Source organism: Oryzias melastigma, linkage group LG10 (assembly GCF_002922805.2).
Source record: "Oryzias melastigma strain HK-1 linkage group LG10, ASM292280v2, whole genome shotgun sequence".
Classification (NCBI taxonomy): Eukaryota; Metazoa; Chordata; class Actinopteri; order Beloniformes; family Adrianichthyidae; genus Oryzias; species Oryzias melastigma.
In genome coordinates this window covers 201,289-224,610 of record NC_050521.1, presented here as the reverse complement: position 1 = coordinate 224,610, position 23,322 = coordinate 201,289, and the positions used below count along the sequence as shown (strand labels likewise).

The following is a 23,322-nucleotide window of genomic DNA, read 5'->3' as shown; positions in this document are numbered from 1 at the left end:
GGAGACATTTACACATTCTTCTCACTCTGCGTTTTTGTACTGTTGCATTTTCATCAGGAACAGAAGTTTCAAACTAAAGCAAAGAGCAGCAGCATCAGGAGGACAAACCAATCCACCAACCTCTCAGTCAGTTCAAGTCTTTGGAACTTTATTGATCAACTGTCACACCGAGGAAAGAGAGACACAGTATAAAAGTGATTTTTGAGTTTCACTGGAGACGTTGGTCCTCATTTACTGTTCAAATCACCTCAATCATTTTACCCGCTACACATAAAGTTAAAAATCTTTAAACCACAGAACTATTTTAGAGGATCTTTGTAATTCTGAACATTTTTCCTCCAAATATGACATCAATTCAAAATTAATCTATAGACTTTTTCTGCTATTTTTTCGGTTATTGCTTTTCACATTGAGGAAGTTCTCCTGATTGGGTTTAAAGTTGGATCCCTCAGAACCTCCTCAGACCTTCTGGATCAGCAGTGAGGAGCAGAACCTCATTGATCTGGATCCTGTGGAGCTGTCTGAGGACACAGAAAGGAGGATTCAGATTGGAGCAGAACCAGCGTGAGGCGTTTGCAGGCAGTCAGAGTTTCCTCCGTTTACATTGAACAAACGGCGAGTCAGACTTGGACGCCTAACTGTCCTCGTCGTCGCTGTGGTGCGTCTTCTCCTCGCTCAGGGCGCTCTCGTCGATGTTCTCTAGAGAGTCGGCGCGCTGCAGGGTCAGCTCTGCGGCGTTGATGCACGGCAGCGTGTTCTGCTCCGGAAACATCCACGGCTTCAGCGCAGGGTTGTGTTTCCGCTTCCACTCCGGATACTTCAGAGCCGCCTTGTAGATCTTCTTCATGGCCTGAGAGCAGAGAGACGGTGAGACGGCATTTCACAGACACACAACCCAGACTGAGGCAGAACACCGGACTTCACCTTCGGAGCCACAAACTGAGAGACTCTGTTCACCACCCACTTTGGTAAAGAGCCTGCAGATCCCCGAGGTGGCGGGGAGGGGTGACCACATGGGACAAAAAAAAAAAAAAAGAGAACAAGTTTCCTTAATTATATATATATCAACAAATAAATAAATGCAACACTGTGACCCTTAAACTACTTAAAAATACTGAAGAGGGTGTCTCACCTCGGGGGTCCACCTGAGTCAGGTAGTAGAGGGTGGAGCCTGTGGCTCCATTGGACTGGATCAGGTATCCGGTCAGCAGAGAAACCGCTCTGACATAGTCCTTCTTAGGAGGGTGTTGCTATGGAAACGGACAAAAAGAGAAAATAAATGAAAGATTCCTCTATTAAAAAAAAAAAAAAAAAGGTAATTTTTCTGTTTTCTGCACAGATAGAGCTAAACAAAAGTCTTTGTTTCCGTAAAACAAAAACAGTTCAGAAAATATTCAGATTCTGACACTCTGTTATTTTTTAGCTTTTTTCTTTTTTACCTTTAGAAGACAACTTTGTTTTAAATAGAGCTCAACTATTAAAAGTTTCCCTCACATAACTTTCTACGATTAATCAGATCCTTGAAAACAACATTTAATTATCTTTTCAAACAGACTTAATTGATTTTTTGTTAATCATTTTTGCTTAACCCTCTTGGTGTCTTGTGTGGTTCAGATGACCCTCAAAAGACCTACTCCAATGAAAATCGTGTTTAAAATGTTCTTGTGGCATTTTTCTCATGATGGAGAACATATATAAAGAAAATTAAGATTAAAAAATTAAGATTTCTGAGTATATATGTGTATTTTCAAATCAGGAGAGGACAAAAAAAATATTGTTTTTTTAAAACTTGCAGTTGTTACAAACTACAATCTCGCCGATTTGCTCCACTCTGGTGCATGTACTTTTAAACAAATAGATCCATAAACGTCTTTATTTTCCTCGTCTGAGTGGAATCTGGATCAAATCTGCTATTGGTCGCCATTTTTGCACCTCTAATGTTATGCTGGAGGTGTAAGGGCTGTAAGCTAGTAGAAGAAAGTGTAAGCAGATAGATTATGTGATGTGGGGGCAGGCTTCCTCTGCGCCAACAGTTCTGTCACCACTGAGAGGTAGGGCCGCCATAAACGATTATTTTATTAGTTGAATAATCACTGATTAATTTTTCAGATTAGTCGACAAATCAGATCAATTGCAAAGTGGATGTAAAGCACACATGTTAATCATTAACTTTAAACTAACTAAAAATAAATACAGTTAAGATGATAGACCTCTGTCCTTCATTAGTTTGATTAAAACAAGATTAAATCAAATGAGAGAGAGAGATAAATGACATACTTTCCATCAAACTTGTTTTGACAGGTGCCCCGCCCCTCAAAATGACATTATTTAATATCAGTTTTATATATAAAAGGGTACATTGGGTCAAAGGTCACCTGTCAAAATGAGTTTGATGGAAAGTATATTCCTGATCTCTCTAATGAGGTCGACATCTGAAACAAGGAACTATTTTTCACTAAAAATAAAGTTTTGGTCTCAAAGACTCAAATAATGAAAAAAAAGAGCATTTTTTGGTGCTGAACACTCACAACTTTGTTCAACTTCACTAAACTCTGACTCCACTAATTGAATATTAAATTAGTCGCCGACTATTTTAATAGTTGATTTGTGGACTAATCGTGGCAGCTGTACTGTAAAAAGTTTTTTTGATTTTGTCTAAAAACAGCATAATCACTGAGAACACTTCGTAACCAGATCAAAAGATGTTCAGTATTTTTTTTTTTTCTTTTTTAAAAGGTTAATGTGTGTTTGCATGAATTTTTTAGTTTCCAAACTTCACTCAGAACCTAACCAAACTACCAGTCATTGTCTAGACAATGACATTTTGATAAAAGAGAGAGGAATGAAAGAGATTCACTAAATATAAATAAAATTACAGCTCAGACTTTTTTTTTAAATGATGTCCTTATTTTACAAATGTCTGTCATTAAACAGAATTGTTGTTAATGCTTGAATATTTAAATTAACATTCTGATCAAGATTCCACCTAAAGTCTTTCAAAAACACAATACTGAAACCTAATTGATTTAATGACTTCAGGATTGAAGCTCCATCAATATTTCACAGTAAAGTTGGGTTTCTTTAGATAAAAGACATCGTTTCCTTTGTACAGTAATAAGTTTATGATGTCATCGACTCTAAAATCACAGTTTTTAGCTGCCAATAATCCTGTTCTGTACATGAATGATAGAGCCTCAGCTGACAGAGATATGGATCCGGTCCACCTTTAGGGGGCAACACTGTAAGTGAAAGACTTTTACATTATATACTGTATTTAAAACCCACAAAAGTGCATTAAAATGATCAGCATTAAACATGTCCTATTTTTAATGTTTAAAAAAGCAGATCAGATTTTTAAAATGTATTTTATTCAAAGTTCACCATCAGGAGGTTTTGAATTTAAGACCAGCTGCCATAATATGTCAATATTACAGTAATATGTCAACATGAAGTTTATTGGAGTTTAATTTGCTTCTATGTTGATCCTTCACATCTGAAAGCTGCAGCATCAATGATAACAAAAGTTCTTCTCAATGGAAACAAAACAATTTCATGCTCAAAACCTAAATACTGTGAATAATTTCCTGGTGCCGCCTTAAAAACACTAAACCAGAAAACGTCCCGTTCCTCCTGACGTCTTCGGATCTCAACTCACCGGGTGTTTGACTGAGTAGTTGATGATCAGGTAGTCGTTGCCTAGAGGAAGCCAAGATCTCATGGTGACGAAATCCCGGTTCTTCAGAGGACTAGGACACCTCCCTTCAAACATGTACACACACGCACAAAGATACATGTACACACACAAACATGATGCTAGTTAAAAACACAAAAAAACCCGTAGCAGTTCAGTTATTTCCATGATTTAACAGCTTGTCTATTTGTCTTTAGCAGCAGCTACTGACTGGTTTATCTTTATTACAGAAACTGTTGAGGATTGAAGCACAGATGGTTCTGGAATGTTCACGGAGGAGCTCATGAGATGTTCATGCAGAGTTCAAAGTTCAAACATTTCCCTCAGATTTTTTAAGTGTTAAACAAACTGACCAAGAACGACAAACGGGTCAGCCTGAACGAAGCAAACGTTGATTTTACAGCCAACTCCAGTCAGCTGTAAGGGTCTACTGCAGGTCTCACTCCTGCTTCTGGAGATCTACCATCCTGCTCGTTTTCCTGATCTCTCTGAACTGCTTTCTCCTGATTAGCTGACTCGGGTGTCTCCTCAATTTAAGTGACTGAACACACCTAATCCAGGTAATCAGACGCTAGAAATGCAGGGAAAGTTGGAAAACAGCCAGGATAGTGTACCCAGGACCAGTGTCAGCGAGCCCTGGTCTACTGTAGTCACCTGACCGATGCAAAAGAAAAAAAAAAAAAAAAGGTTTGGTGGTGCTGTGGTTAGCACTCTTGCCTCACAGCAAGAAGGTCCCGGTTCAAGTCCTGGCTGGGGGACCTGAAACAGAATCATCAATGGGGAACCTTTCTGTGTGGAGTTTGCATGTTCGGCATGGGTTTTCTCCAGGGACTCCAGCTCACTCCCACCATCCAAAAACATACTTTCTAGGTTAATTGGTTACTCTAAATCACATGTTATTTTGCGCTTATTTCTAACTTGTATAATTTTGACAACATATATTTTTATGGAGAGTAAAATATTTAAAGTTATTTAAAGTTTAAGTTGATTTATTCTGGAATACAAAATTCTGCCTTTTTATTATTCATAACTATGTTAAAAAGTTATATTTTTAAAAAATTGACATTCTGCTAACTTTTTGGACTATTTTGGCATTTACTAAGATTTTTTTAGGCTGTTTTGGAGTTTAGCTAATATTTCTGCGACATGCTAGCAGTTTTTGGCTAATTTAAGCTTTTTCAGGTTTTTTGTATATTTTGGAGTTTAGCTATTTATTTAGCTTCATACATGCTAGCTGTTTTGGCTAACCCACGTTTTTTAGGCTAATTTGGCATTTAGCTAATATTTTAGCTTGCTATCAGCATCAAGGTTTTCAGTTATCAGCTTCAGCGTTTTTAGCTATCAATTTCAGCATCTTCAGCTATCAGCACTAACATCTTCAGTGTCCAAATTCAGCTTACAGCATTCACACTAGCATTATTGCAGGTAATGCTAAATATCTAGTTCATTACTATGTTAAAAGTTACAGTTTTAAAGTTTTATAAATTTAGTATTTGAGTGTTCAATAAATGTTTATCCTGTTTATCCTAAGGTGTGTTTTGGATTTTGGCCTTTTGTGTGATTGAGTTCGACACCCCTGATTTAAATAACCACTAGGTGTGATTGAGCGTGTGATTGTGGCCCTGCAACAGACTGGCAACCTGTCAAGGGTGTACTCTGCCTTTCCCTATCTTAGGCTGGGTTAGGCTCCGCACCCCCACTGACCCCAAAAGGGACAAAGTAGTTTAGAAAATGGATGGATGGAAAAAAAAAGAAAAAGTACTTTTCTGAGACAAATGTGAGTAAAAATGAGGGTCAAACACTGTGAAGCTCGCAGACACTAAAGTTTTATAGAGCAGCAGCCATATAAAAGTGCTTACTGTATGAGTGTAGTAAGACTTGAAAAGTCTGTTGGTCCAGACCGAGTCTGCTTTGGTCCGAATCAAGTCCTGAACTTTGTTAGTGGTCTGCATTCAGACAACCAGACTTTTCTGCCTCAAACCAAAGCTGGTTGACAAAACCACATGACTCAAGATCTCTTCAGTCATTGGCCAGGAATTATAGGCGGGACAAAAAGAACAATGGAACTCCTGCATTTTACAATCCTTGTTGGGATAGTTCACTTATTCAAACTTTAAATTTTGCCGACCAATTTTGAACATCTGTATCAACATCAGTGTTACATCCTGCTGCTGCTGCCTGACCTTTTTTCCATCCAGTCCTTTGGCTCACCTGGCAGGTGTAGCCAATGTGCCTCAATTGCCACCTGCTGTCTATTTAAGACAGAGGAGGTCACACCAAACCAGGCAGGGAGCCAAGCAGCAGGCTGGGTTTTAGTTGGGGATGGTTTGTTTTGTTCTCCTTCAACCCTTTTATGTCCTCAGCAATCTTAGACTGCTGGGTTTGTTCTGTTAGTTTGGTGTTGGACCTTGGTAGTCTTGGTTTGCAGGCTTTGTTTATTTATTTTAGCTAGTTTTGGCTAGGCAGCCCTTAGCAGGGAGCTGCTGACTCTGATGGTTGATCGAAGTATTTAGTATGGTGGTACAGTCAGGTACAACACTTTACTGATACCTTTGCAACTCTGCAAGGTAATGTGTAAGAAAGGTTCACGGATATGCGTTCATGACATATAGATTGTCAGGAAAACAGTGAGAAGCCATGTACATCTTTCCTACTCTGTTTACATCCCAGAATGACCAGCTACGGTGGCCGTTTGGTCCAGTTTTCCCGCTCAGATCGTATTCAGACTGAAGAAACTTGGAGCGAACCAGAGCTCAGTCTGATTGGAAATGAACTGAGACCACCTTGAAAGACAGCAGTTCCTGGTCCCAGACAAGAGTCCACAAGGGTGTATTCGGAAAGAACATTTGTTCTGGATTATGGAGGAGATAAACTCTGGTTGCCTTTAAGCAAACTAAATTCAGTCTGAATACACCCTTTACCTCCAAACAATACTGCTAAATCTGGAGCAAACAGGCATTTGGGACCAGAGGAAAAAACAAGACCAATACCTTTAAAAGAGAGACAGATAAGATCATGTGACTTCTGTTTCTGTAAGAACATCATACAGACAGTCTTCAGCTGTGTGAACAGACCTGATCTGGATCATATCAGCTTGATGAGTGACAGTCAGGTATGTGTTTCAGCAGGAAATCCTCATACGCAGAACAGACAGACGGGAAGGCTCCAGATTTCTTGCTTAATGTGTTTAACCTTGTTGCATCTTTAGCTCAAGTGTTTCCATTCTTACTTACTCTTCAACTTTTTAAGCAATTACCATAATTCCTGTGGATTCTGAAGCGAAGAAAAGCAGCTTGGCGCCATTATGCAACACTTTGTTAGTAATGGTTGCATATTGAGCGAAACAGCTTTTCTCTGCGTCAGAATCAGCTGATTCACACAGACTGAGTGAAAGGTCAAGAAGTTATGGAATGTCAGAGAGCGTGTTATTTAGATGTCACCGGTGACATCTTTGATGTTGAGGCTCAGAGGTGAGAGGAATGGAGGGTGACCTGGTTGTCTAACAAGACCCAAAATAGTTGGCTGATTAACTGACCTGGCTCCAGCTGGGTTTTTAAACAAGCTTCGTTCTGGAAGTCAAAAGGTCAAACCTCAAGCTTCAGAAATTGAATTGTTACACATGTAAACTAAATATCTGACTTATTTGTTTTTCCAATTTTAAATCCTTTAAAGAGCCACTCCAACCACCTATAGATCTAATGCAGGAGTGTCAAACTCAATCACACAAGGGGCCAAAATCCAAAACACACTTTAGGTCGCGGGCCAAACAGGATAAACATTTATTAAACACTCTAAAACTACATTTTAAAAACTTTAAAAACATAACTTGTTAATATACTTGTGAACTACATATACTCCAATAAAGTTAGTGTGAATGCTGTAAGCTGATTTTGGCTGCTGAAGATGCAAATGCCGAAAGTTGAAGATGCCGAAAATGATAGCTGAAAAAAAACCCTAGGTTAGCCCAAAACAGCTAGAATGTAGCTGAAATATTATCTAAATGCCAAAATAGCTTAAAAAAATCTTGGTAAATTCCAAAATAGTCCAAAAAGCTCACAGAATGCCAATTTTTAAAACTAACTTTTTAACATAATTATAAATGGTAAAAAGGCAGGAATATTATTCCAGAATAAATCAACTTAAACCTTAAATAACTTTCAATATTTTACTCTACATAAAATTATATTTGGTCAAAAATATACAAGTTAGAAATGAGCACAAGATAAAATGGGGCCATTAATAACAATAAAATAAAATGATCTCGAGGGCCGGATATATTTACCTGGAGGGCCGAATCCGGCCCCTGGGCCTTGACTTTGACACAAATAATCTATTTTAAAGTGTTCCCAGTGGTCTTTTAATCATGATTATGCCGTTTTTGACCAAAATAAATAAATAAAAACATGTCTTTTTCTAAGACATAGTTTCTGCAGAGCTGTTGGTGTGGAGTAAGCCTGCACTAGTTTCCCATCATCCTTTTCTTACACCCCCTCACACGCCCAGTGATAGCTGTTTGTGCGCAACATCTACAAGCTTTTCCAAACAGCATTTTTTTGTCTGCTCCTGATTCACAGCAATATTCAGCAACACAATTTTAATATTGTTGTTATTTACACATGTCCTCTATCAATAGAAAGGTCTTCTATCAAGAATGTTAAAAACGGCATTTTAATTGGAGCAGGTTTTTAATATTTAAAGGGTAACCAAACCCGAAATCAACTATTTTTGTCTGTTGGCCTCAATAAAGGGGGTTTAAAAGTGCTGTCTGTTGGTCAGAAAGAAAATTTTTAATAAATTTAAATAAAATTGTTTAATTTTTGAATATGTATTAAAAGAAAAAAAAAAAAAAAAAAAAAAAAAAAAAAATGCGTGTTCTGCCCTCTACAGGTTGAATAGAGGTATTACGGTTGAATTTTGCGATTGGTCAAACCATGTAAGTTTCAGAAGTCTGACGTCATGATCTGCAGCTCCAGTAATGATAACAGTCCAGCCCCCAAGCCCCACCCCTCTGACTGGATTTTCAAATTTCGGCTGTGGGCGGAGTCAGCCTCCAACTTCCCTGTTTGGTCACTCTTTAAGTATATGTTTTTCTTTCACCTTTTTTAGACTATTCGTACCACAGCCTTTGATTTTCCCAGACGTTTAAAACTGATATACTGCAAGATTTTGCTTCTTATCTAAACTTTAATCTCTGTTTTTACTGTTTTAAACTTTATTTGGACACAATGTCTAGCAAGGTTAACCATTCAAATAACTTTTTAAAATAAGATCTGAGGTCAGTTTTTTATGAGTTTCTCTAAATTTTAACATGATAAACCAGAAAAGACCAGAGAACAATTCAACATGAACATTCAAAACAGAACTTCCTTTTCTAGAAATACCAACTTCCTGAGCCGCTTCACTTTTTCTCTCATTTGCATGGAGTTATCAGCTCCCAAGTGGAGTTTAGTTCTGTGCTCTTGCGCAGAACTGATACATTACTACGAGAGTTATTTTTTCAACAAATTACACACATTTCATATAAAAAAAGGGGCTTTAAAGTGCTGCAGCTGCAGACTTCTTCAGGAGCGATTTATGTCAGTAGGAACAGAAGAGACAAACACATTCTGTGGACAATCCTGCGGGGTGTGAGGCGGCTGCAGGACTTACAGGAGTAATATCCCACGTCGGCGTTGACCGTCAGTCTGCCGATGTCGTACGTGTCGATCATGTTGGCGTCCCACTTCTTGCGGTAGTTGATATCATGGAGGACGTCGTACAGCGTCTCCGCCGGCAGGTCTTTGCAGACGATTCTCATCTGAGGTGGAGGAAGAGGAGAGCAGATGATCAGCCTGATATGGAGGAGGAAGATGAGCTTCATCCCAGCCTGGAGAACATGTGAAGTTCAAGTGTATGAAGCAGCTGCTGGTCTGAGTCCCAGCAAGGGGAAACTGATTCTTAAAGTAAATAGACCCTCGTTTCAAGACAAAAAAAAGTAAAAATAAAAATAGTATTTTCCCATTTTTGAGGGAAAATATAGTTTTTCCCAATAGCAAAATAATTGTTAGTTTAAGAAAACACGTCTTAGTGACTAGAAATCTTTTCTTAAAGTAAGGATTATTGGTAACCCATTTTCTGACCACATTTGTTTGGCTTAATTCAAGAAAATCTGGAGTAAGAATTTTTGGCCTGGTTTTGCCGTCTGGTGTGAGGATGCTGAATGTTCCAGCCGGACGGCAGTCAGCCTTTCAAGAGAAAACCTGAAGTAAATGTAAACTCTGCAGTGTGGGACAGGCGTCACTGCAGAGTTGAGGTAATAATCTGGTTCGGAAACACAAAAAATATTGATTACGTTTTTAAATTTCCATTCTAAAACCACTTTTATTGGTTTTACAAAACGGTTTTGACAAATAAAGTAATAAACAAAAGTTGATCTTCTAATAATATAAGAATTTATACATAAAAACTAACAACAAAAGAAATTCTGGGTTAAAAAAATTTTTTAAACATGCTTGAACAAAATAATGTGATGATTTTCATGACTAGTTTGAATTGAGAATACGTTAAACACCAGAGACACATTTGGAACTGTGATGGTTTCTGAACCTGAGGAGTTGTGATCAGTGTGGATCTTTAGGAAGTAAATTTGAAGTCCTGAGGGACTGATCAATACTATCTGTGACAACTTTACATGAACCGCTTTCCCAGACTGAAGAAGATCCCAGTGTGAAGCCTGATCCTGGTTTCTGAGGTGAGCAGCACCTGAACACTCGAGTCTTCCTTCCTTTGCTTTTATTTGGAAAGTTTCATGAGCAGCATCGTGCTTATCCAAAGTTACCATGACAACCACCAACCATCTTCACATAACTGCATCCGAAACATCATGACACGATTTGACTGTCAGTCAAACTCACATTAACCCTTTAACTGCCTGCTCAGCCAAACAGTGAGAAACATTTAGAAAACACGCCTTTTAAAATATTGATTGAGTGTATTACTGCCCAAAGTACGGAGAACCTAAAAGGAAAGCAAAGAAAACAAATTTAAAGTAATTTTAACAAAAATTGAAATAATAAAAAAAATAATTCCGGTTAGTGACTGATGCGCATCAATTAGTAACCAGTACTTTTTTTTATTCAACTCTTTAAAAAAAAAAAAAAAAAAAAAAAAAAAAGATTAGTAACCGGAACTTGTTTTTTTTTACTTCAATTTTTTTTTTCATGTCCCTTGAGGGGCTCTATACCAAGGGAATAAGCAGCAGGAAAAAAAATACCTTTTTTGGTGTTTTTTAAAATTTTGGGGGTAGTTAAAGGGTTAAAATCTTTAGAATACTCAGAAAGATTTTGTGGTCCACTTTAAACTGCAGAAGACCATATTATTAGCCCCCCACCACCGTGCTTCAAGTATTTTTGACTGAGTGTGATCCAACATTTACACTTTGTCAAATAGTTTGTTCAGATCCAGTTCCATTAACTTTCCTGAAAAGAAGAACTCCATGTCCTTCATTCATTCAGTAGCCCTGGTGTCGCATTGGCCCCGCCTCTCTGAATAAATGGTAAATGGTGTATACTTGTATAGCTCTTTCTACCCTCCTTCGAGGGCCCAAAGCACTTCACAGTCACAGACCCATTCACCCATTCACACACACATTCACACACTGGTGGTGGCTCCGCTGCCGAACACTGGCGCCAACCTCCCACCAGAGGCAATTCAGGGTTCAGTGTCTTGCCCAAGGACACTTCAACACATGGGCGGGCAAGGCGGAGTCGAACCCGCTCACTTCTGATCAGGAGTCGACCGCCCTACCGCTGCACCACGGCCGCCCAGTCAGTCTTATACAGTCACTATGTTCACACCGGCCTCAGCAAAGGACGATCAAGCGACCACTTCTAATAAAAACTAAACACTCAAAACTCTCATGTTCACGCATGGCTACAAAGGTTTTATGACACGTGTCCAGGTTAAACCAGCTCAAACTTCGACCAATCAGGGACTCTGATTTGATAGTGACATAGGATGCGTTTTTTTTTTTAATTCATGGAAGTTCTCGGCTGCAATTTCTCTGACTCCAAGTCTTCTATAAATCGGAAAGAAAAAGCTGGAGCAAGATTCACAAGATATACAGTGTTTTGACAAAACAGCTGTAGTTGACGTACATGCGCTAGTAGACAGTAGAAAAAGAACAGAAGAGTGCCAAAATATTGATATTGCAATATATCATGATATTTAGTCCTGCAATTGATTCTCGATGGGTTCTCACCAAGCATTGATCTTTTATTTTTAGTTTGAAGAGCTGTAAAACGTTATATTTGTCATCCTTTGGAGGTAGATTGTTGCACACGTTGCACCAATATGTGTGGCAGCAACATGAATTCATTTTTGTTGTATGTAGTAGTGGTACTTGTTTACTATTGTTAACACTGAATTTTACAAATAATTCCAATTAAATTGGTGTCGATGCTCGTCAAAGACGTAGTATTACCGATTTCAGCAATGTCGCACTAAAGCGTCAATTTGTTGCATAAAATAAGACACAAGTTGCTTTTTATGATTGTCTTTAATTCAAAAAAATAAATGTTGAAAAACTTTCCTAAAAATATGTGTTCTTTTATATATTGTGTGTTATTAGAGACGATTTTCTTTATCAATTAACGCAGTATCGCGATGTCATCGATATCATGAGCCATGTATCACATATCGTATCATGAGGTACCCAGTGAAGCCCAGCCCTAAACACAACGGGCCAAACGTGCGTTCTTGAGCGCGCGTCACATGCCCGCTGTGTCAGTGGCTTAAAACTCTGTACTTGCAGTTGTTTCTCAGGCGCCGAGGTCAAAGGCTAACAGCTTTTCTGACCTCGGTGAAAGTTTCTCTTTAAACTTGTATCGAACATAATCCTGCGGCTCTCGGAGCGCGGTGACGTTTCAGCCGGTGTCCGTCTCAGCGCCACACACGCTATGTGAGAGGGCGCTCGCGGCGCTACGTCACTTTTTTCCACTGCCACGCCGCTCCGGCAGCATCAGGCTCGGCTGCGCCGCTGACATCAGATATGGCGAGGGTCAGCGCTGGAAAACGTTCCGTGTAACTCAATCAGCACCACTCTACTGCATCATCAATCATTCACGCCTTCAACCATCCGTCAGCCTCCGTCCGTCTGCAGCGTCTCACGATTCCCAAAAGACAGACTAGTTGAAGGACAAACATCCGCCAAAAAGAAGAAAGTCCTGCACCAATCATACAAGCCTGATGATCACGTCACATCACCCTCCATCAAGAATTACTGACAGTTCTGTGTTGAATTGGACTTGAAAGTGTAATCTGACCAGAAGAATGTAATCTCCTCACAGAGAGCAGCAGGTCGTTCTGAGGGTCATCACGTTTGCCGACGATGGTCCGTTTGCGTCTTTGTCTCTGTGAGCAGCAGGTAAACACGCGAGAGGTTTCCTCTCCTCTTCAATCATTCATGATTCAGAAGAAACACCTCACTGCTTCAGAAAAACATGCTAAATTATTCAGAAATGGCATCATCATCAGAGCAAAGACTCACAGCTGTCCACAATAGACTTCCTGTCACGTGAGAGGCTACTTCCTGTCTTTTAATACGGTTTCCCAAGTGGGAAAGGACACACAAAACACAACAACCCCCGTTTACACCGACCTTTACACCCAAGATTGTTTCCGACTCCGCCCCCAAGGACATCCACCCACATCAAGCTCCTCCCCTTGAATCTTCTAAGCGTTCCAAAATCTCGTTCTTTCAGGCAGTCGCTCCCTGACTCTGACTGGAGCGCCATCCCTCCATCTCTGCGTCAGATCACAAGTGCTGCCACAAACGATTATAATACTTGACTAATCAAAAAATTAGTCGACTAATCGGGTCATGTGCAAACTGGATGTAAAGCACACATCTTAACCATCATTAGCTTTAAGCTAACTAAAAACTAGAATTATGGCATTACCTGTGATAATGCTGTAAGCTCATTTGACCAGTGAAGATGCTGAAATTGATAGATGGAGAAGAAAAAAAAACTGGAGTTGATAGCTGAAATAGCTGAAGCTAATAGCTGCAAAGCTAAAGCTGATAGCCAGCTAAAATATTAGTTAAACTCCAAATTAGCCTAAAAAAATGTTAAATTGAGGTTAAATTAGCCAAAACAGTTGGCATGCTTCTGAAATATTAGCTAAACTCCAAAATAGCTTTAAAAAAAAAAAGTCCAAAAAGCTGGCAGAATGTTAATATAACTTACAACTTTACTACACTCTGACTCCATATAATATAAATTAACGACTATTTTAATAGTCAATAGTCGATTCACCACGGCAGCCCTACAGATCACGTCAGGCAAGTTTAAAAAGACAAGTTAAGACGTTTTTAGCGGGCATTTCTTTAGATATTATTTACTTACAATGTTAGAGGATGTCCCATGTGTCATGATTAGATTGGCTGGATATCGACGTACTCTTAGATCAATACTAGTTGCTCTGGCAAAACAGATATAGCAGATTATTTTAACATTTCAAATTTAGATTTTAATGTTTAATGTCTTTTTAAAACTATATCTTGTGCACAGCAGTAAAAAAGTGAAACTAGAAGATGCTCTTGAGCGAATGCGTCCCACTAATGGAATAATGTGGTTAATTATTATAATTATCATGGATCAGCTGTTTGATCAGTTGTCAGAGTTTTTGCTTCCTTTGAAGCCTGAAATGAAACAGACGTCACATCTGACTAAAACGTGCTTTTACATTTATTAAACAGGAAAAATGCTCGGTTCAGCCAATAGCACCAACTTTGTAAGATCATCCCAGCTCTGATCAGAGTCAGCGTTGTAGGAATTATGGGTAAAACCTCAGTCAGAGGCGCCCTTTAACTGTAGCAGTGATCAGACAGCTGTAAAGAATGAATGAGAACCAGAAAGAAATAAAAACAGAAATAAAACTAAGTAAGCGAACAGACACCCCCTACAGGACACCACAGAGAACAGCTGATCTCTGCATTGCAACTAGAGCTGCAACGATTAGTCGACTAATCGACTATTAAAATAGTAATTTAATAGTCGATAATTTATCTTATATGGAGTCAGAGTGTAGTAAAGTTTAATGTTATAATGTATTCTGTTAGCTTTTTGGACTATTTTGGTATTTATTAAGTTTTTTAAGCTATTTAGGAGTTTAGCTAATATTTCAGCTACATGCTAGCTATTTTGGCTAACTTTTTTTCAGTTTAAGCTAATTTGGCATTTAACTAATATTTTAGATGGCTATCAGCTCCAGTGTTTTTGACCAATAGCTTCAACATAATTAGCTATCAATTTAAGCATCTTCAGCTATAAATTTCACACTAGCATTATTGCAGGTAATGCTATATATCTAGGTTTTGGTTAGCTTAAAGCTAATGATGGTTAAGATGTGTGGTTTACATCCAGTTTGCGCATGACCTGATTAGTTGACTAATTGGAAAATATAATTGGTGATTAGTCAACTATTAAAATTATTGTTGGTGGCAGCATTAATGCCAACACCCAGCATCTCCTAACAAGAAAAACAATAAAAAAGAAGAAAATACTTCTCTAAAGTCTGCCTTAGAGCTACTGAGCAAAGCTCAGTTAGAATGCATAAACCGGTTCCTATTAGGTGAATTTCCCCAAACAGGAAGATCATCAGAAACTTCTGCTCGCTAAGCAGCTTCACCTCCAGAACCAGAAATCAGAGAAGAGCGGCTGAAACCTGTCCAGCAGCAGTAGCCTCCCAGCATGCACTGCAGTCGCCCTCTCATCAAATATTGACTCTGGGAGCAGAGCAGCTCGCCTGAGCCCGAACTGACGTGGTGATGACAGCCGAGCTGCAGCAACACGAGCCAGCAGAACCAAGCTCCAGACAGAACCGGACCGTCTGCAGCTCCAGAACCGCTGATGCCGCACAGTCGTCTCCTCCAGAAGGTCTGAGCTACTTCAGGAGACTTGTGTCAGTATGCATAAAGAATAAAAAGAGCACGTCACCACGGAAACAAGCATCAGAACTCAACCATGATTGACTGGCAGATCAGGAGGAAGTGACGCTCTGTCTGACATTCCTATCCATGTTCTCGAAATCACTTGAAAAACTGCATTTCTACAGGACTGCACCCTGCAGAAGAACAGCTTCAGGTGATGGAGGTTTTGTTCTGATGGCAGAAGAATTTCAGACAACATGAGCTCACCTCTCATTCAGGATTTCAGAGACTTCCTCAATTTGGTTTCAACACATTTACATTTTAAGTTTTTTTTAGTTTAAATTTAGTCAAAGTTTTAAAAGTATCTGAAAATATCTGAATGTCTTGAGTGATGATTTCAAATACAGTTGGTTCAAGCAGGTGTTTGTGAGGATGAGATCACACAAATGAACCTCTGACGTCATCAGGAACCAAACCTGCGCATGGAATGACATAAACACTGAAATGCTTAAAGACCTGAGAAACTTTAGGATAAAAAGTACCTGGATCCGACAGAAAACGGGTCTGAATCTTTTAAGAATCTACTTTTCGCAGGTGTGCGCGCGCGGCCTCACCTTGAGCTTCTGCACGGCGCAGCTCTCCTCCTCGCGGCACCACACCGTCACGCCGCTCTTGTTGTAGCGGCTCTTCCATCCGTCCTCGCTCAGAACCTGATCCCTGAACGAGGAGAAGTCCGAGTCGTCCGGGATCTGAACCGGCATCTCCAGATCAACCACGAGTCCTTCCGAACCGGAAACCGCAGCTGCGCATCAGCGAGCGTCGCGCGCGCGCGGCCGGCACGGCGGCTAGTACCGGGTCCGAGGAGGAGCTGGGGCGGAAGCGGAGCAGGTCCAGGTGCGGGTCTGAGGAGCAACCCCCGGAGCGGCGGCTTTTATCTGCCCCCTCCCGCAGAGATAGGACTGAGAAGAGAGCGCTCACTCTGCTGCTTTTTCACGAGGCTCAGGTGCTCACACCTGTGAGCGGGGGGGCGGGGTTTGGGTGGGTTCGGTTTGGAGTTCGGCTGGGTTGATCTCACATGTGGTGCTGGATGCTGTTACCATGGAGATCCGACTATGAAAAGAGCATTAAAAGCCTGTTATAGGAACAGTCTCAGTGGAACCAACTCCTGAAGTTCTGCCCCAGTTCGGATCCAAATCTTACTCTGGATCAGAGATCAAAGCAGGCCTCGGCTCAGAACTTTCCATGACTTTTCTGAAGAACATCCGTCCAGAACTTGTAGATCAGAGTCTCCATCTTCTCTGTCAAGCATCTCTGAGGTGCGTTCAGGTACCGCGGTTAATATGAATTACGATGACCTCAGCCCTGGAGGCGACCTCCTCTACCGGCTCCTGGGGTCCAAACCAGAACTTTTTCGGATCATGTGAACAGAGTGATGTTCATCCAGACTATTGTCCCTTTTATTCCTTTGTTTGGATGTTAGACATTAGTTCTCCTCGCGTTCAGTGAAACTAAAATCCGACCTGCTGATTTAACGACGTGAATTGTGTTTCCGGTCTGGCCTCGCAGGTGTTTCTCTCCGCAGTTTGTTCACCTGAGCGTCTCCAGCAGATTGAGGTCATAATGCCTGAGAGTCCGGACTGCACTCAAACGCAGCAGTACCCGACACCTGTTGTTCAGATGGAGCAAAAGCAGGTGTGTCAGAAAGATCAAGTATCAGATGTTTCCATTTTGTAACGCATTGAATCCAAACACAAAAGAGGAGGAAGAAGCTTCCAGAACTGCAGAAATGTCATCTTCTGCTCATCTGTCAGCAGTCGGGCACTGACCCTGAAGGCTGCAGGGCCTCATACAGGAGCTTCTCAGTTTAAAACCACGATCACTTCCTTGATGATGGTGAGGAGGAGGAGGAGGATCTTTCATTTTTAATGTTCTGTTTTATATCGGGGGAATCAAAGTTGGTTTTATCGCCCTCTGGTGGACACTGATGGAAGATCCCCAGACTTTTTGTTTACCTTGTAGTCCTACTTCCGGCGTAAGTAACCATGGAAACCACTGAAAGGTGTGTTCATGTTCTAAGAGATTTAGAAATTTGTGATTTTATCATCACTCTTTTAGAATCCAGACTTCCCAGAATTCTGTCTGTCAGGTACTTCAGGTGAAGAGATACTCCTGTTTTTTAGCAGAAGCCTCCATGTGTCCTGATTCTGTCTCATCTTATGCATGGAACTGTGAAAGTTCATTTTCTGTAGAATGTCGGTCATAAAAAAGGAAGTTTGGGAAAGGTCAACGTGAGCTAAAAAAATGACAGAAAAACAGAAACATCAGAGTTATTACCTGCCTTTCACCAGCAGAGGGAGCCAAACTGCACCACTCTGCTGATTCCACTGAGGTGTTTGAAACCGTCAGTGCCACCACCCCGGCTGAGTACCTCAATCTGACCCCCACACTCTCAGTTAAACGAGATGTGACCCCAAACCAAGGAAAAGTCTTAGCGAAAGCCTTCAAAAATCTAAAAACTGAAACTTAGAGCGTATAAAACCTCCAGCACAAAAACTCCAGGCCTCAAGGGCCCACTTTCCAGCAAACCCGTCATTGTACGGCAGAACACACCTGCTCCAGGTGATCAGCAGCTGGTAGGGCAGGCTTTCTGGAAAACCACCATAGACAGGTTTTTTTCCATCTGTACTAAAAAGGAGAGAGGATAGAAAATGAACTTTATGGGTGTTTGACTTTATTCTAACCAAGTAAACAAAGTAAAATGACGATGAGACCTGCCTGTTGTTGCTTCACATTGATCATTTTGTTCTGAAATGAACCATTCATGGATCACAGCTGAACCTAAAGTGTCTGACACTGCGACAGGGTCCCCATCTTTTAGTGTTGGGCCTTAATGTCCCATGTTGATCATCTTTTGATCTATTGTAAAAATGACTATGATGCCAAAATAATAATAAAAAAACCTATTTGTTTTTTAGACCATAGTTTCTGAGTTCATTAGAAATTTACCTCGGAGATGTTGGCGAGACTGTTGGCTTCCCGTCATCCATCTGTTTACACGCTCTCCTGCTAGCTTACAGCCCCCCACACCCCCAACTTAAAAATAGCGGTGCAACAAAAATGGAAAGCATCATCGGAGCTATCCACCTGTACAGTTTTGATCCAGATTCCAGCTCAGACGAGGAAAACAAAGACGTTCATGGATCTATTTGTCTGCAAGTGGAACCGGAGCAGGGAGTGAGGGGCCACTGGTCACACGAAAGATGGTTCCAGAATCACTAGCCAGAAACAGAAATTTTGCAACATTAGCCAGTTGTGTAAGCGGAAATTTCCTGAACTTTAGGAAATCCTTTTAAAAACTTTTCAGAACTATCAGCTTTTAAGGTTAAAATGTGATTAATCTGTAACTGTCTAGCATTTTAGTGTGCAAAAAATAGGACAAAGAACGTTTTTTTCAAGTCAATAACTGGAAAAATGCATCACCTTTGATCATACTTTTTTCTGAAAGTAGTCGCTGAAGATGCTAAAACTTTTAACAGAAAATGGTGACACAATTTACTTTAATTGCTGAAGGGATTTGCTGAAAATGCAAAAGGTATTTGCAAAATGGTAAATTCGCTAAAAAAAAAAAAATAGATATTTCGCTAAAGAACTATTAAAGAGTGCTGAAGTTGACCTAAATTTCTAAAAAATATTTAGTAAAATAGCTTAAGAGTCCCTAATACATGCCAATTTTGCAAAAATATTTAGTGTGTTGCTTAATTACAAGCTAAACTCCAAAATAGCCTAAAATTCCTCAGTAAACTAAATGAGTAAAAAACTTTAGCCTGTTACTAAAATAGAAGCTAAACTCTAAATTAGCCTATACAAATCTTAGTACACAACAAATTAGCCAAAAACATTAGCATGTTGCGAAAATATTAACTAAACTGATTTGTTTTTAATTATTATGAGAGATGAAAACATATTTTATGAATATATTTAAATTCTTGTTACTAATCCTGCTTAAAATTAATAAATTTGTAGCCTTTCTTATCATTTTCTTTGGGGCATATTTTGCTCAACATTTCAAAACTAAAAAGTTTATGAATGCCGAAAATAAAAGCAGTAATGTCCTGAATGAGCTGATTCCAAGATTGCTGAAATCACTGAAAGTGTGGTTGAGTTTTTAGGTGAAAAATGTACGGAAAGGAACAGAAGAATAACTGTCCAAATTGTATAACTACACCTGTTAACCTCCGGAGAAATAGCTGGCGACATGCTGCTTACCGGGTTCTGGTTGAGGACTTCCGGTCAAGGATTTTGGGCGCGAATGAGGTTTTGTTTGCGGCTGGCTCCGGGAGGGGGATGGATTTCTGTCTATTAATTTTCGAGTGCCATATTTTGTGTCCAGATTCTCTTGCAGAGAGCTTGTGGACCGCCACAGTGGCTTCTACAAGCTTTTTCAAACTGCATTTTTTCATCTGCGTCGGATTTACAACAATTTGAAAAAAGAAATACTCAGAAATACAATTTTAACCTTAATTGTCTTTAAATATTTCCTCCATCATGATATAAATGGTACAAAAACACTATTAAAACACATTTTTCCTTGGAGTGTCTGTGATTCCTTCCCTGTTGGGTGAAGCTCTAGTTCTGAAACTTCCAGCTTCAGTATGAAGTGACATTTTTCTGTACTCGGCCCACAGCAGCAGCCCCAGGCGGTGAGCACTAATCTGCTGCATTTCTCTGCTCATATACCTGCTGGAGCTCAGATAAGTGGAAGCAGAGCGTCTGCCGTCCTGCAGCCCGGCAGCAGCAGGAAGTTCCCACGCTTGTGAGTTCTTCCCGTCTTCTGTGCACCAGCTGCTCTTCATTTACATCCCATCAGCTGCACATGAAAGCAGCAGGAACTGAGCTAATCTGTGTCTGTCAAACTGAAAATGAGCGGTGGAAGAGGTGGTCTGCAGCTGGGGTGAGGCAGAGCGCCGCTCTGACCACACGGAGCTGCAGCTTCCTGTCTGGCTGTTTGGCTTTCCTCATCTGCGGCTGAAGTTCAGGTGAGGCCTGCAGGGACGTATCCCACAGACCGTCTCCGTGGAGACGGGCTCTGCTGTCCTGCTGTCCTCATGCTGAGCTGCTGCATGCGTGTTTGGACAGATGTGCAGCGTCTTTTGAACTGCGGTGCCTTCACAACCAGTGGGACTTTACACAACCAGCAGCTTAGTTCACTTTGTTGGTGGTTGTCTGGAAACTCCTGTCGTCCTGTGATTACTTAATGATCTGAAAGCTAGCTTGGCTTCCATGACAACACAAACAAACACTAATCACGCCCCCCACTGCTTTCTTTTTCCTTCTTGTTTTTCTATTTTAAACTTTCCTGTATCATCAACTTCTCTAACTGCGTTTATCCTTTCACTTCAGTTCTTTCTTTAGTTTTCTGAACTGCTTGCTTTTCTTTCCCCCCTTCTAAACAGTGGAGATGAACCATCACATCCTAAAAACATCTGTGGGCAGAAAAAAAATCTTTTTCAGTCATCATCAAGGAGGATGAAAGTGAACTGGAGCCTCTTTGAAGGCGTTCTCCAGAGACGAATCTCTCTCTAAACACAGTCACATTCGGTAAACAAATGTTTTCTTCAAACATTATAGTTGGTTCACCTTCTTACAGTCAATATGAATTTCAAGTCACTTTCACACTAAGCTGATTGGTCCACACTAGAGTTTCTGACCTAACATGGTGACTGTCGGGAGGTGTGCTTGCTGTTAGCCCCACACCTCCCTAGCCTGCATGACATGTAAGTGAGCTGTGGGGTCACTGCACTTTAAATGCAGACGTTTTTCTGGAGGGAGGTGATGTAAAGGATGTCTGCACCAATCTGAGGAGGCTTCAGATATCAATAGGTTAGCAAAAAGCTTAGTAGATGGTAGAGCTGATTTCAATGCCACCAACTAGTTAATCACCTAACACAGGGGTGTCAAAATCAATCACACACCTTAGGTTGCGGGCCAAACGCAACAAAAATTTATTAAACACCTCAAAACTACATTTTTAAAACTTTACAACCGTTACTTTTTAACATAATTATGAACTACATATATAGCATTACCTGTGATAATGCTAGTGTGAATGCTGTAAGCTGAATTTGGCTGCTGAAGATGCTAGTGCTGATAGCTAAAAACGCTGAAGCTGATAGCTAAAAATGCTAAACCTAATATTTGAAAACGACAAAGCTGATTGCCAGCTAAAATATTAGCTACATGCCAAATTAGCCTAAAAAAAACCTTAAATAAAAAAACTTTGGTAAGCCAAAATAGTTATCATGAAGCTGAAAAAAATAGCTAAACCTCAAAATATCCTAAAAACTCTAAAAAGCCTAAACTAGCCAAAGCAATTACTGTGTAAATCTTAGCCTAACTCCAAAATAGCCCAAAAAACTTAAATAGGAAAGCCTAAAATAGCCAAAACAGCTAGTATGTTTCTGAAATATTAGCTAAACTCCAAAATAGCCTAAAAAACTAATAAGAAAAGCCTACATTAGCCAAAACCCCTAGCATGCAGCTGAAAAATAGCTAAACTTCAAAACAGCCTAAAAAACTGAAAAAATCTTAAATTAGCCAAAACAGTTAGCGTGCAAATTTTAGCCTTCACCACCTTTCCTTCCTCCACTGTAATCTCATTCACCAGTGCTATTAAGCTCTCATTGTTGGTGTTCACATTATTTAAGGTCCTCAGTTTCACATCCACACTGCCAGTCCGTTCAATTAGTTCATGTTCCAGCAAGTCACAGTAGATCTAGTTGTTTCGTAGTTTTGACCCTTTTTCTGGACCTGTTAACAATTTTCAGCCTGTCTCTTTTTGGAGTTTTTCCTGCCCTGTTTTTTCTCCACAGTTTTCTCCTTGATGAGTTTGAGGTTTCTGGAGTCTTCATTTCATCATTGAGTAAAGCTTCGTGGTTTTTCACCCTCCTGTGTATATTTAGCCTCCATACTTCTACAGTGCGGAACCTTCAGTCATTCTGGTGACACCATCAGCCCATGCGCATCTACACCCCAGTTTCTTCTGCTGCTTCAGGAGCTCCTCTACGTAAGAGATCACCATCACCCCAGGCTTGGAGTCAGGATCACTAATAACTGCTTATGACTTTCAGGCTCACCTGTGCATCTGGCGGCAAATAAACTACCTCCACCTCCAAAATAAACACTTTGAGACCTGTGGTTCCTCTGCTTCGGTTGTCTCCTGAATTCTTAGCAAAAACAGCCTTAAAAAGTTTGTAAAAAGCTAAGTTGGCCAAAACAGCTAGTGTGTAGCTGAAATAAGCCTTAAATAATCTTAGTGAATGCCAAAAGGCTTGAAGAATACTTTTTTTTACCCTTTTAAACCATAAATTATCATAATTATTTAAAAGGCATTACTATTATTCCTAAATAAATCAACTTAAACCTTAAATAACTTTCAGTATTTTACTCTCCATAAAAAAAAATATTTTGTCAAAATTATACAAGTAAAAAATGAACACAAATAACATCAAGCCATTAATACTAATAAAATGTGTAGGGCCAGATCCGGCCCCCGGGCCTTGACTTTGACACATGTGCACTAAGTGTTTCAATGATAAAATCAAAGTCATTTTTTCAAAGTCAAACATTACTTATAACAGTCAGATTCAGCTTCTTTAAGTCTCTTTTGAATAAGTTTTCAGTTTCTTGTAAAGTTGGACTCCTGCGCGCCCCCGCGCGGTCA

General features: G+C 40.0%; 1 protein-coding gene across 1 annotated transcript; it reads right to left on the bottom strand.

Moving 5' to 3' along the window:
• Positions 1–126: 126 nt before the first annotated feature.
• Positions 127–16,564, bottom strand: stard15 (StAR-related lipid transfer (START) domain containing 15). The gene is made up of 7 exons (XM_024284120.2): positions 16,217–16,564; positions 9,341–9,488; positions 3,656–3,759; positions 1,133–1,250; positions 925–977; positions 604–850; positions 127–521 (listed from the first exon to the last, which is right to left on the bottom strand). Exons 1-6 carry the CDS (start codon positions 16,361–16,363, stop codon positions 635–637), a joined length of 786 nt encoding a protein of 261 aa, XP_024139888.1. The 5' UTR covers positions 16,364–16,564; the 3' UTR covers positions 127–521; positions 604–634.
• Between the last annotated feature and the right edge of the window lie 6,758 nt (positions 16,565–23,322).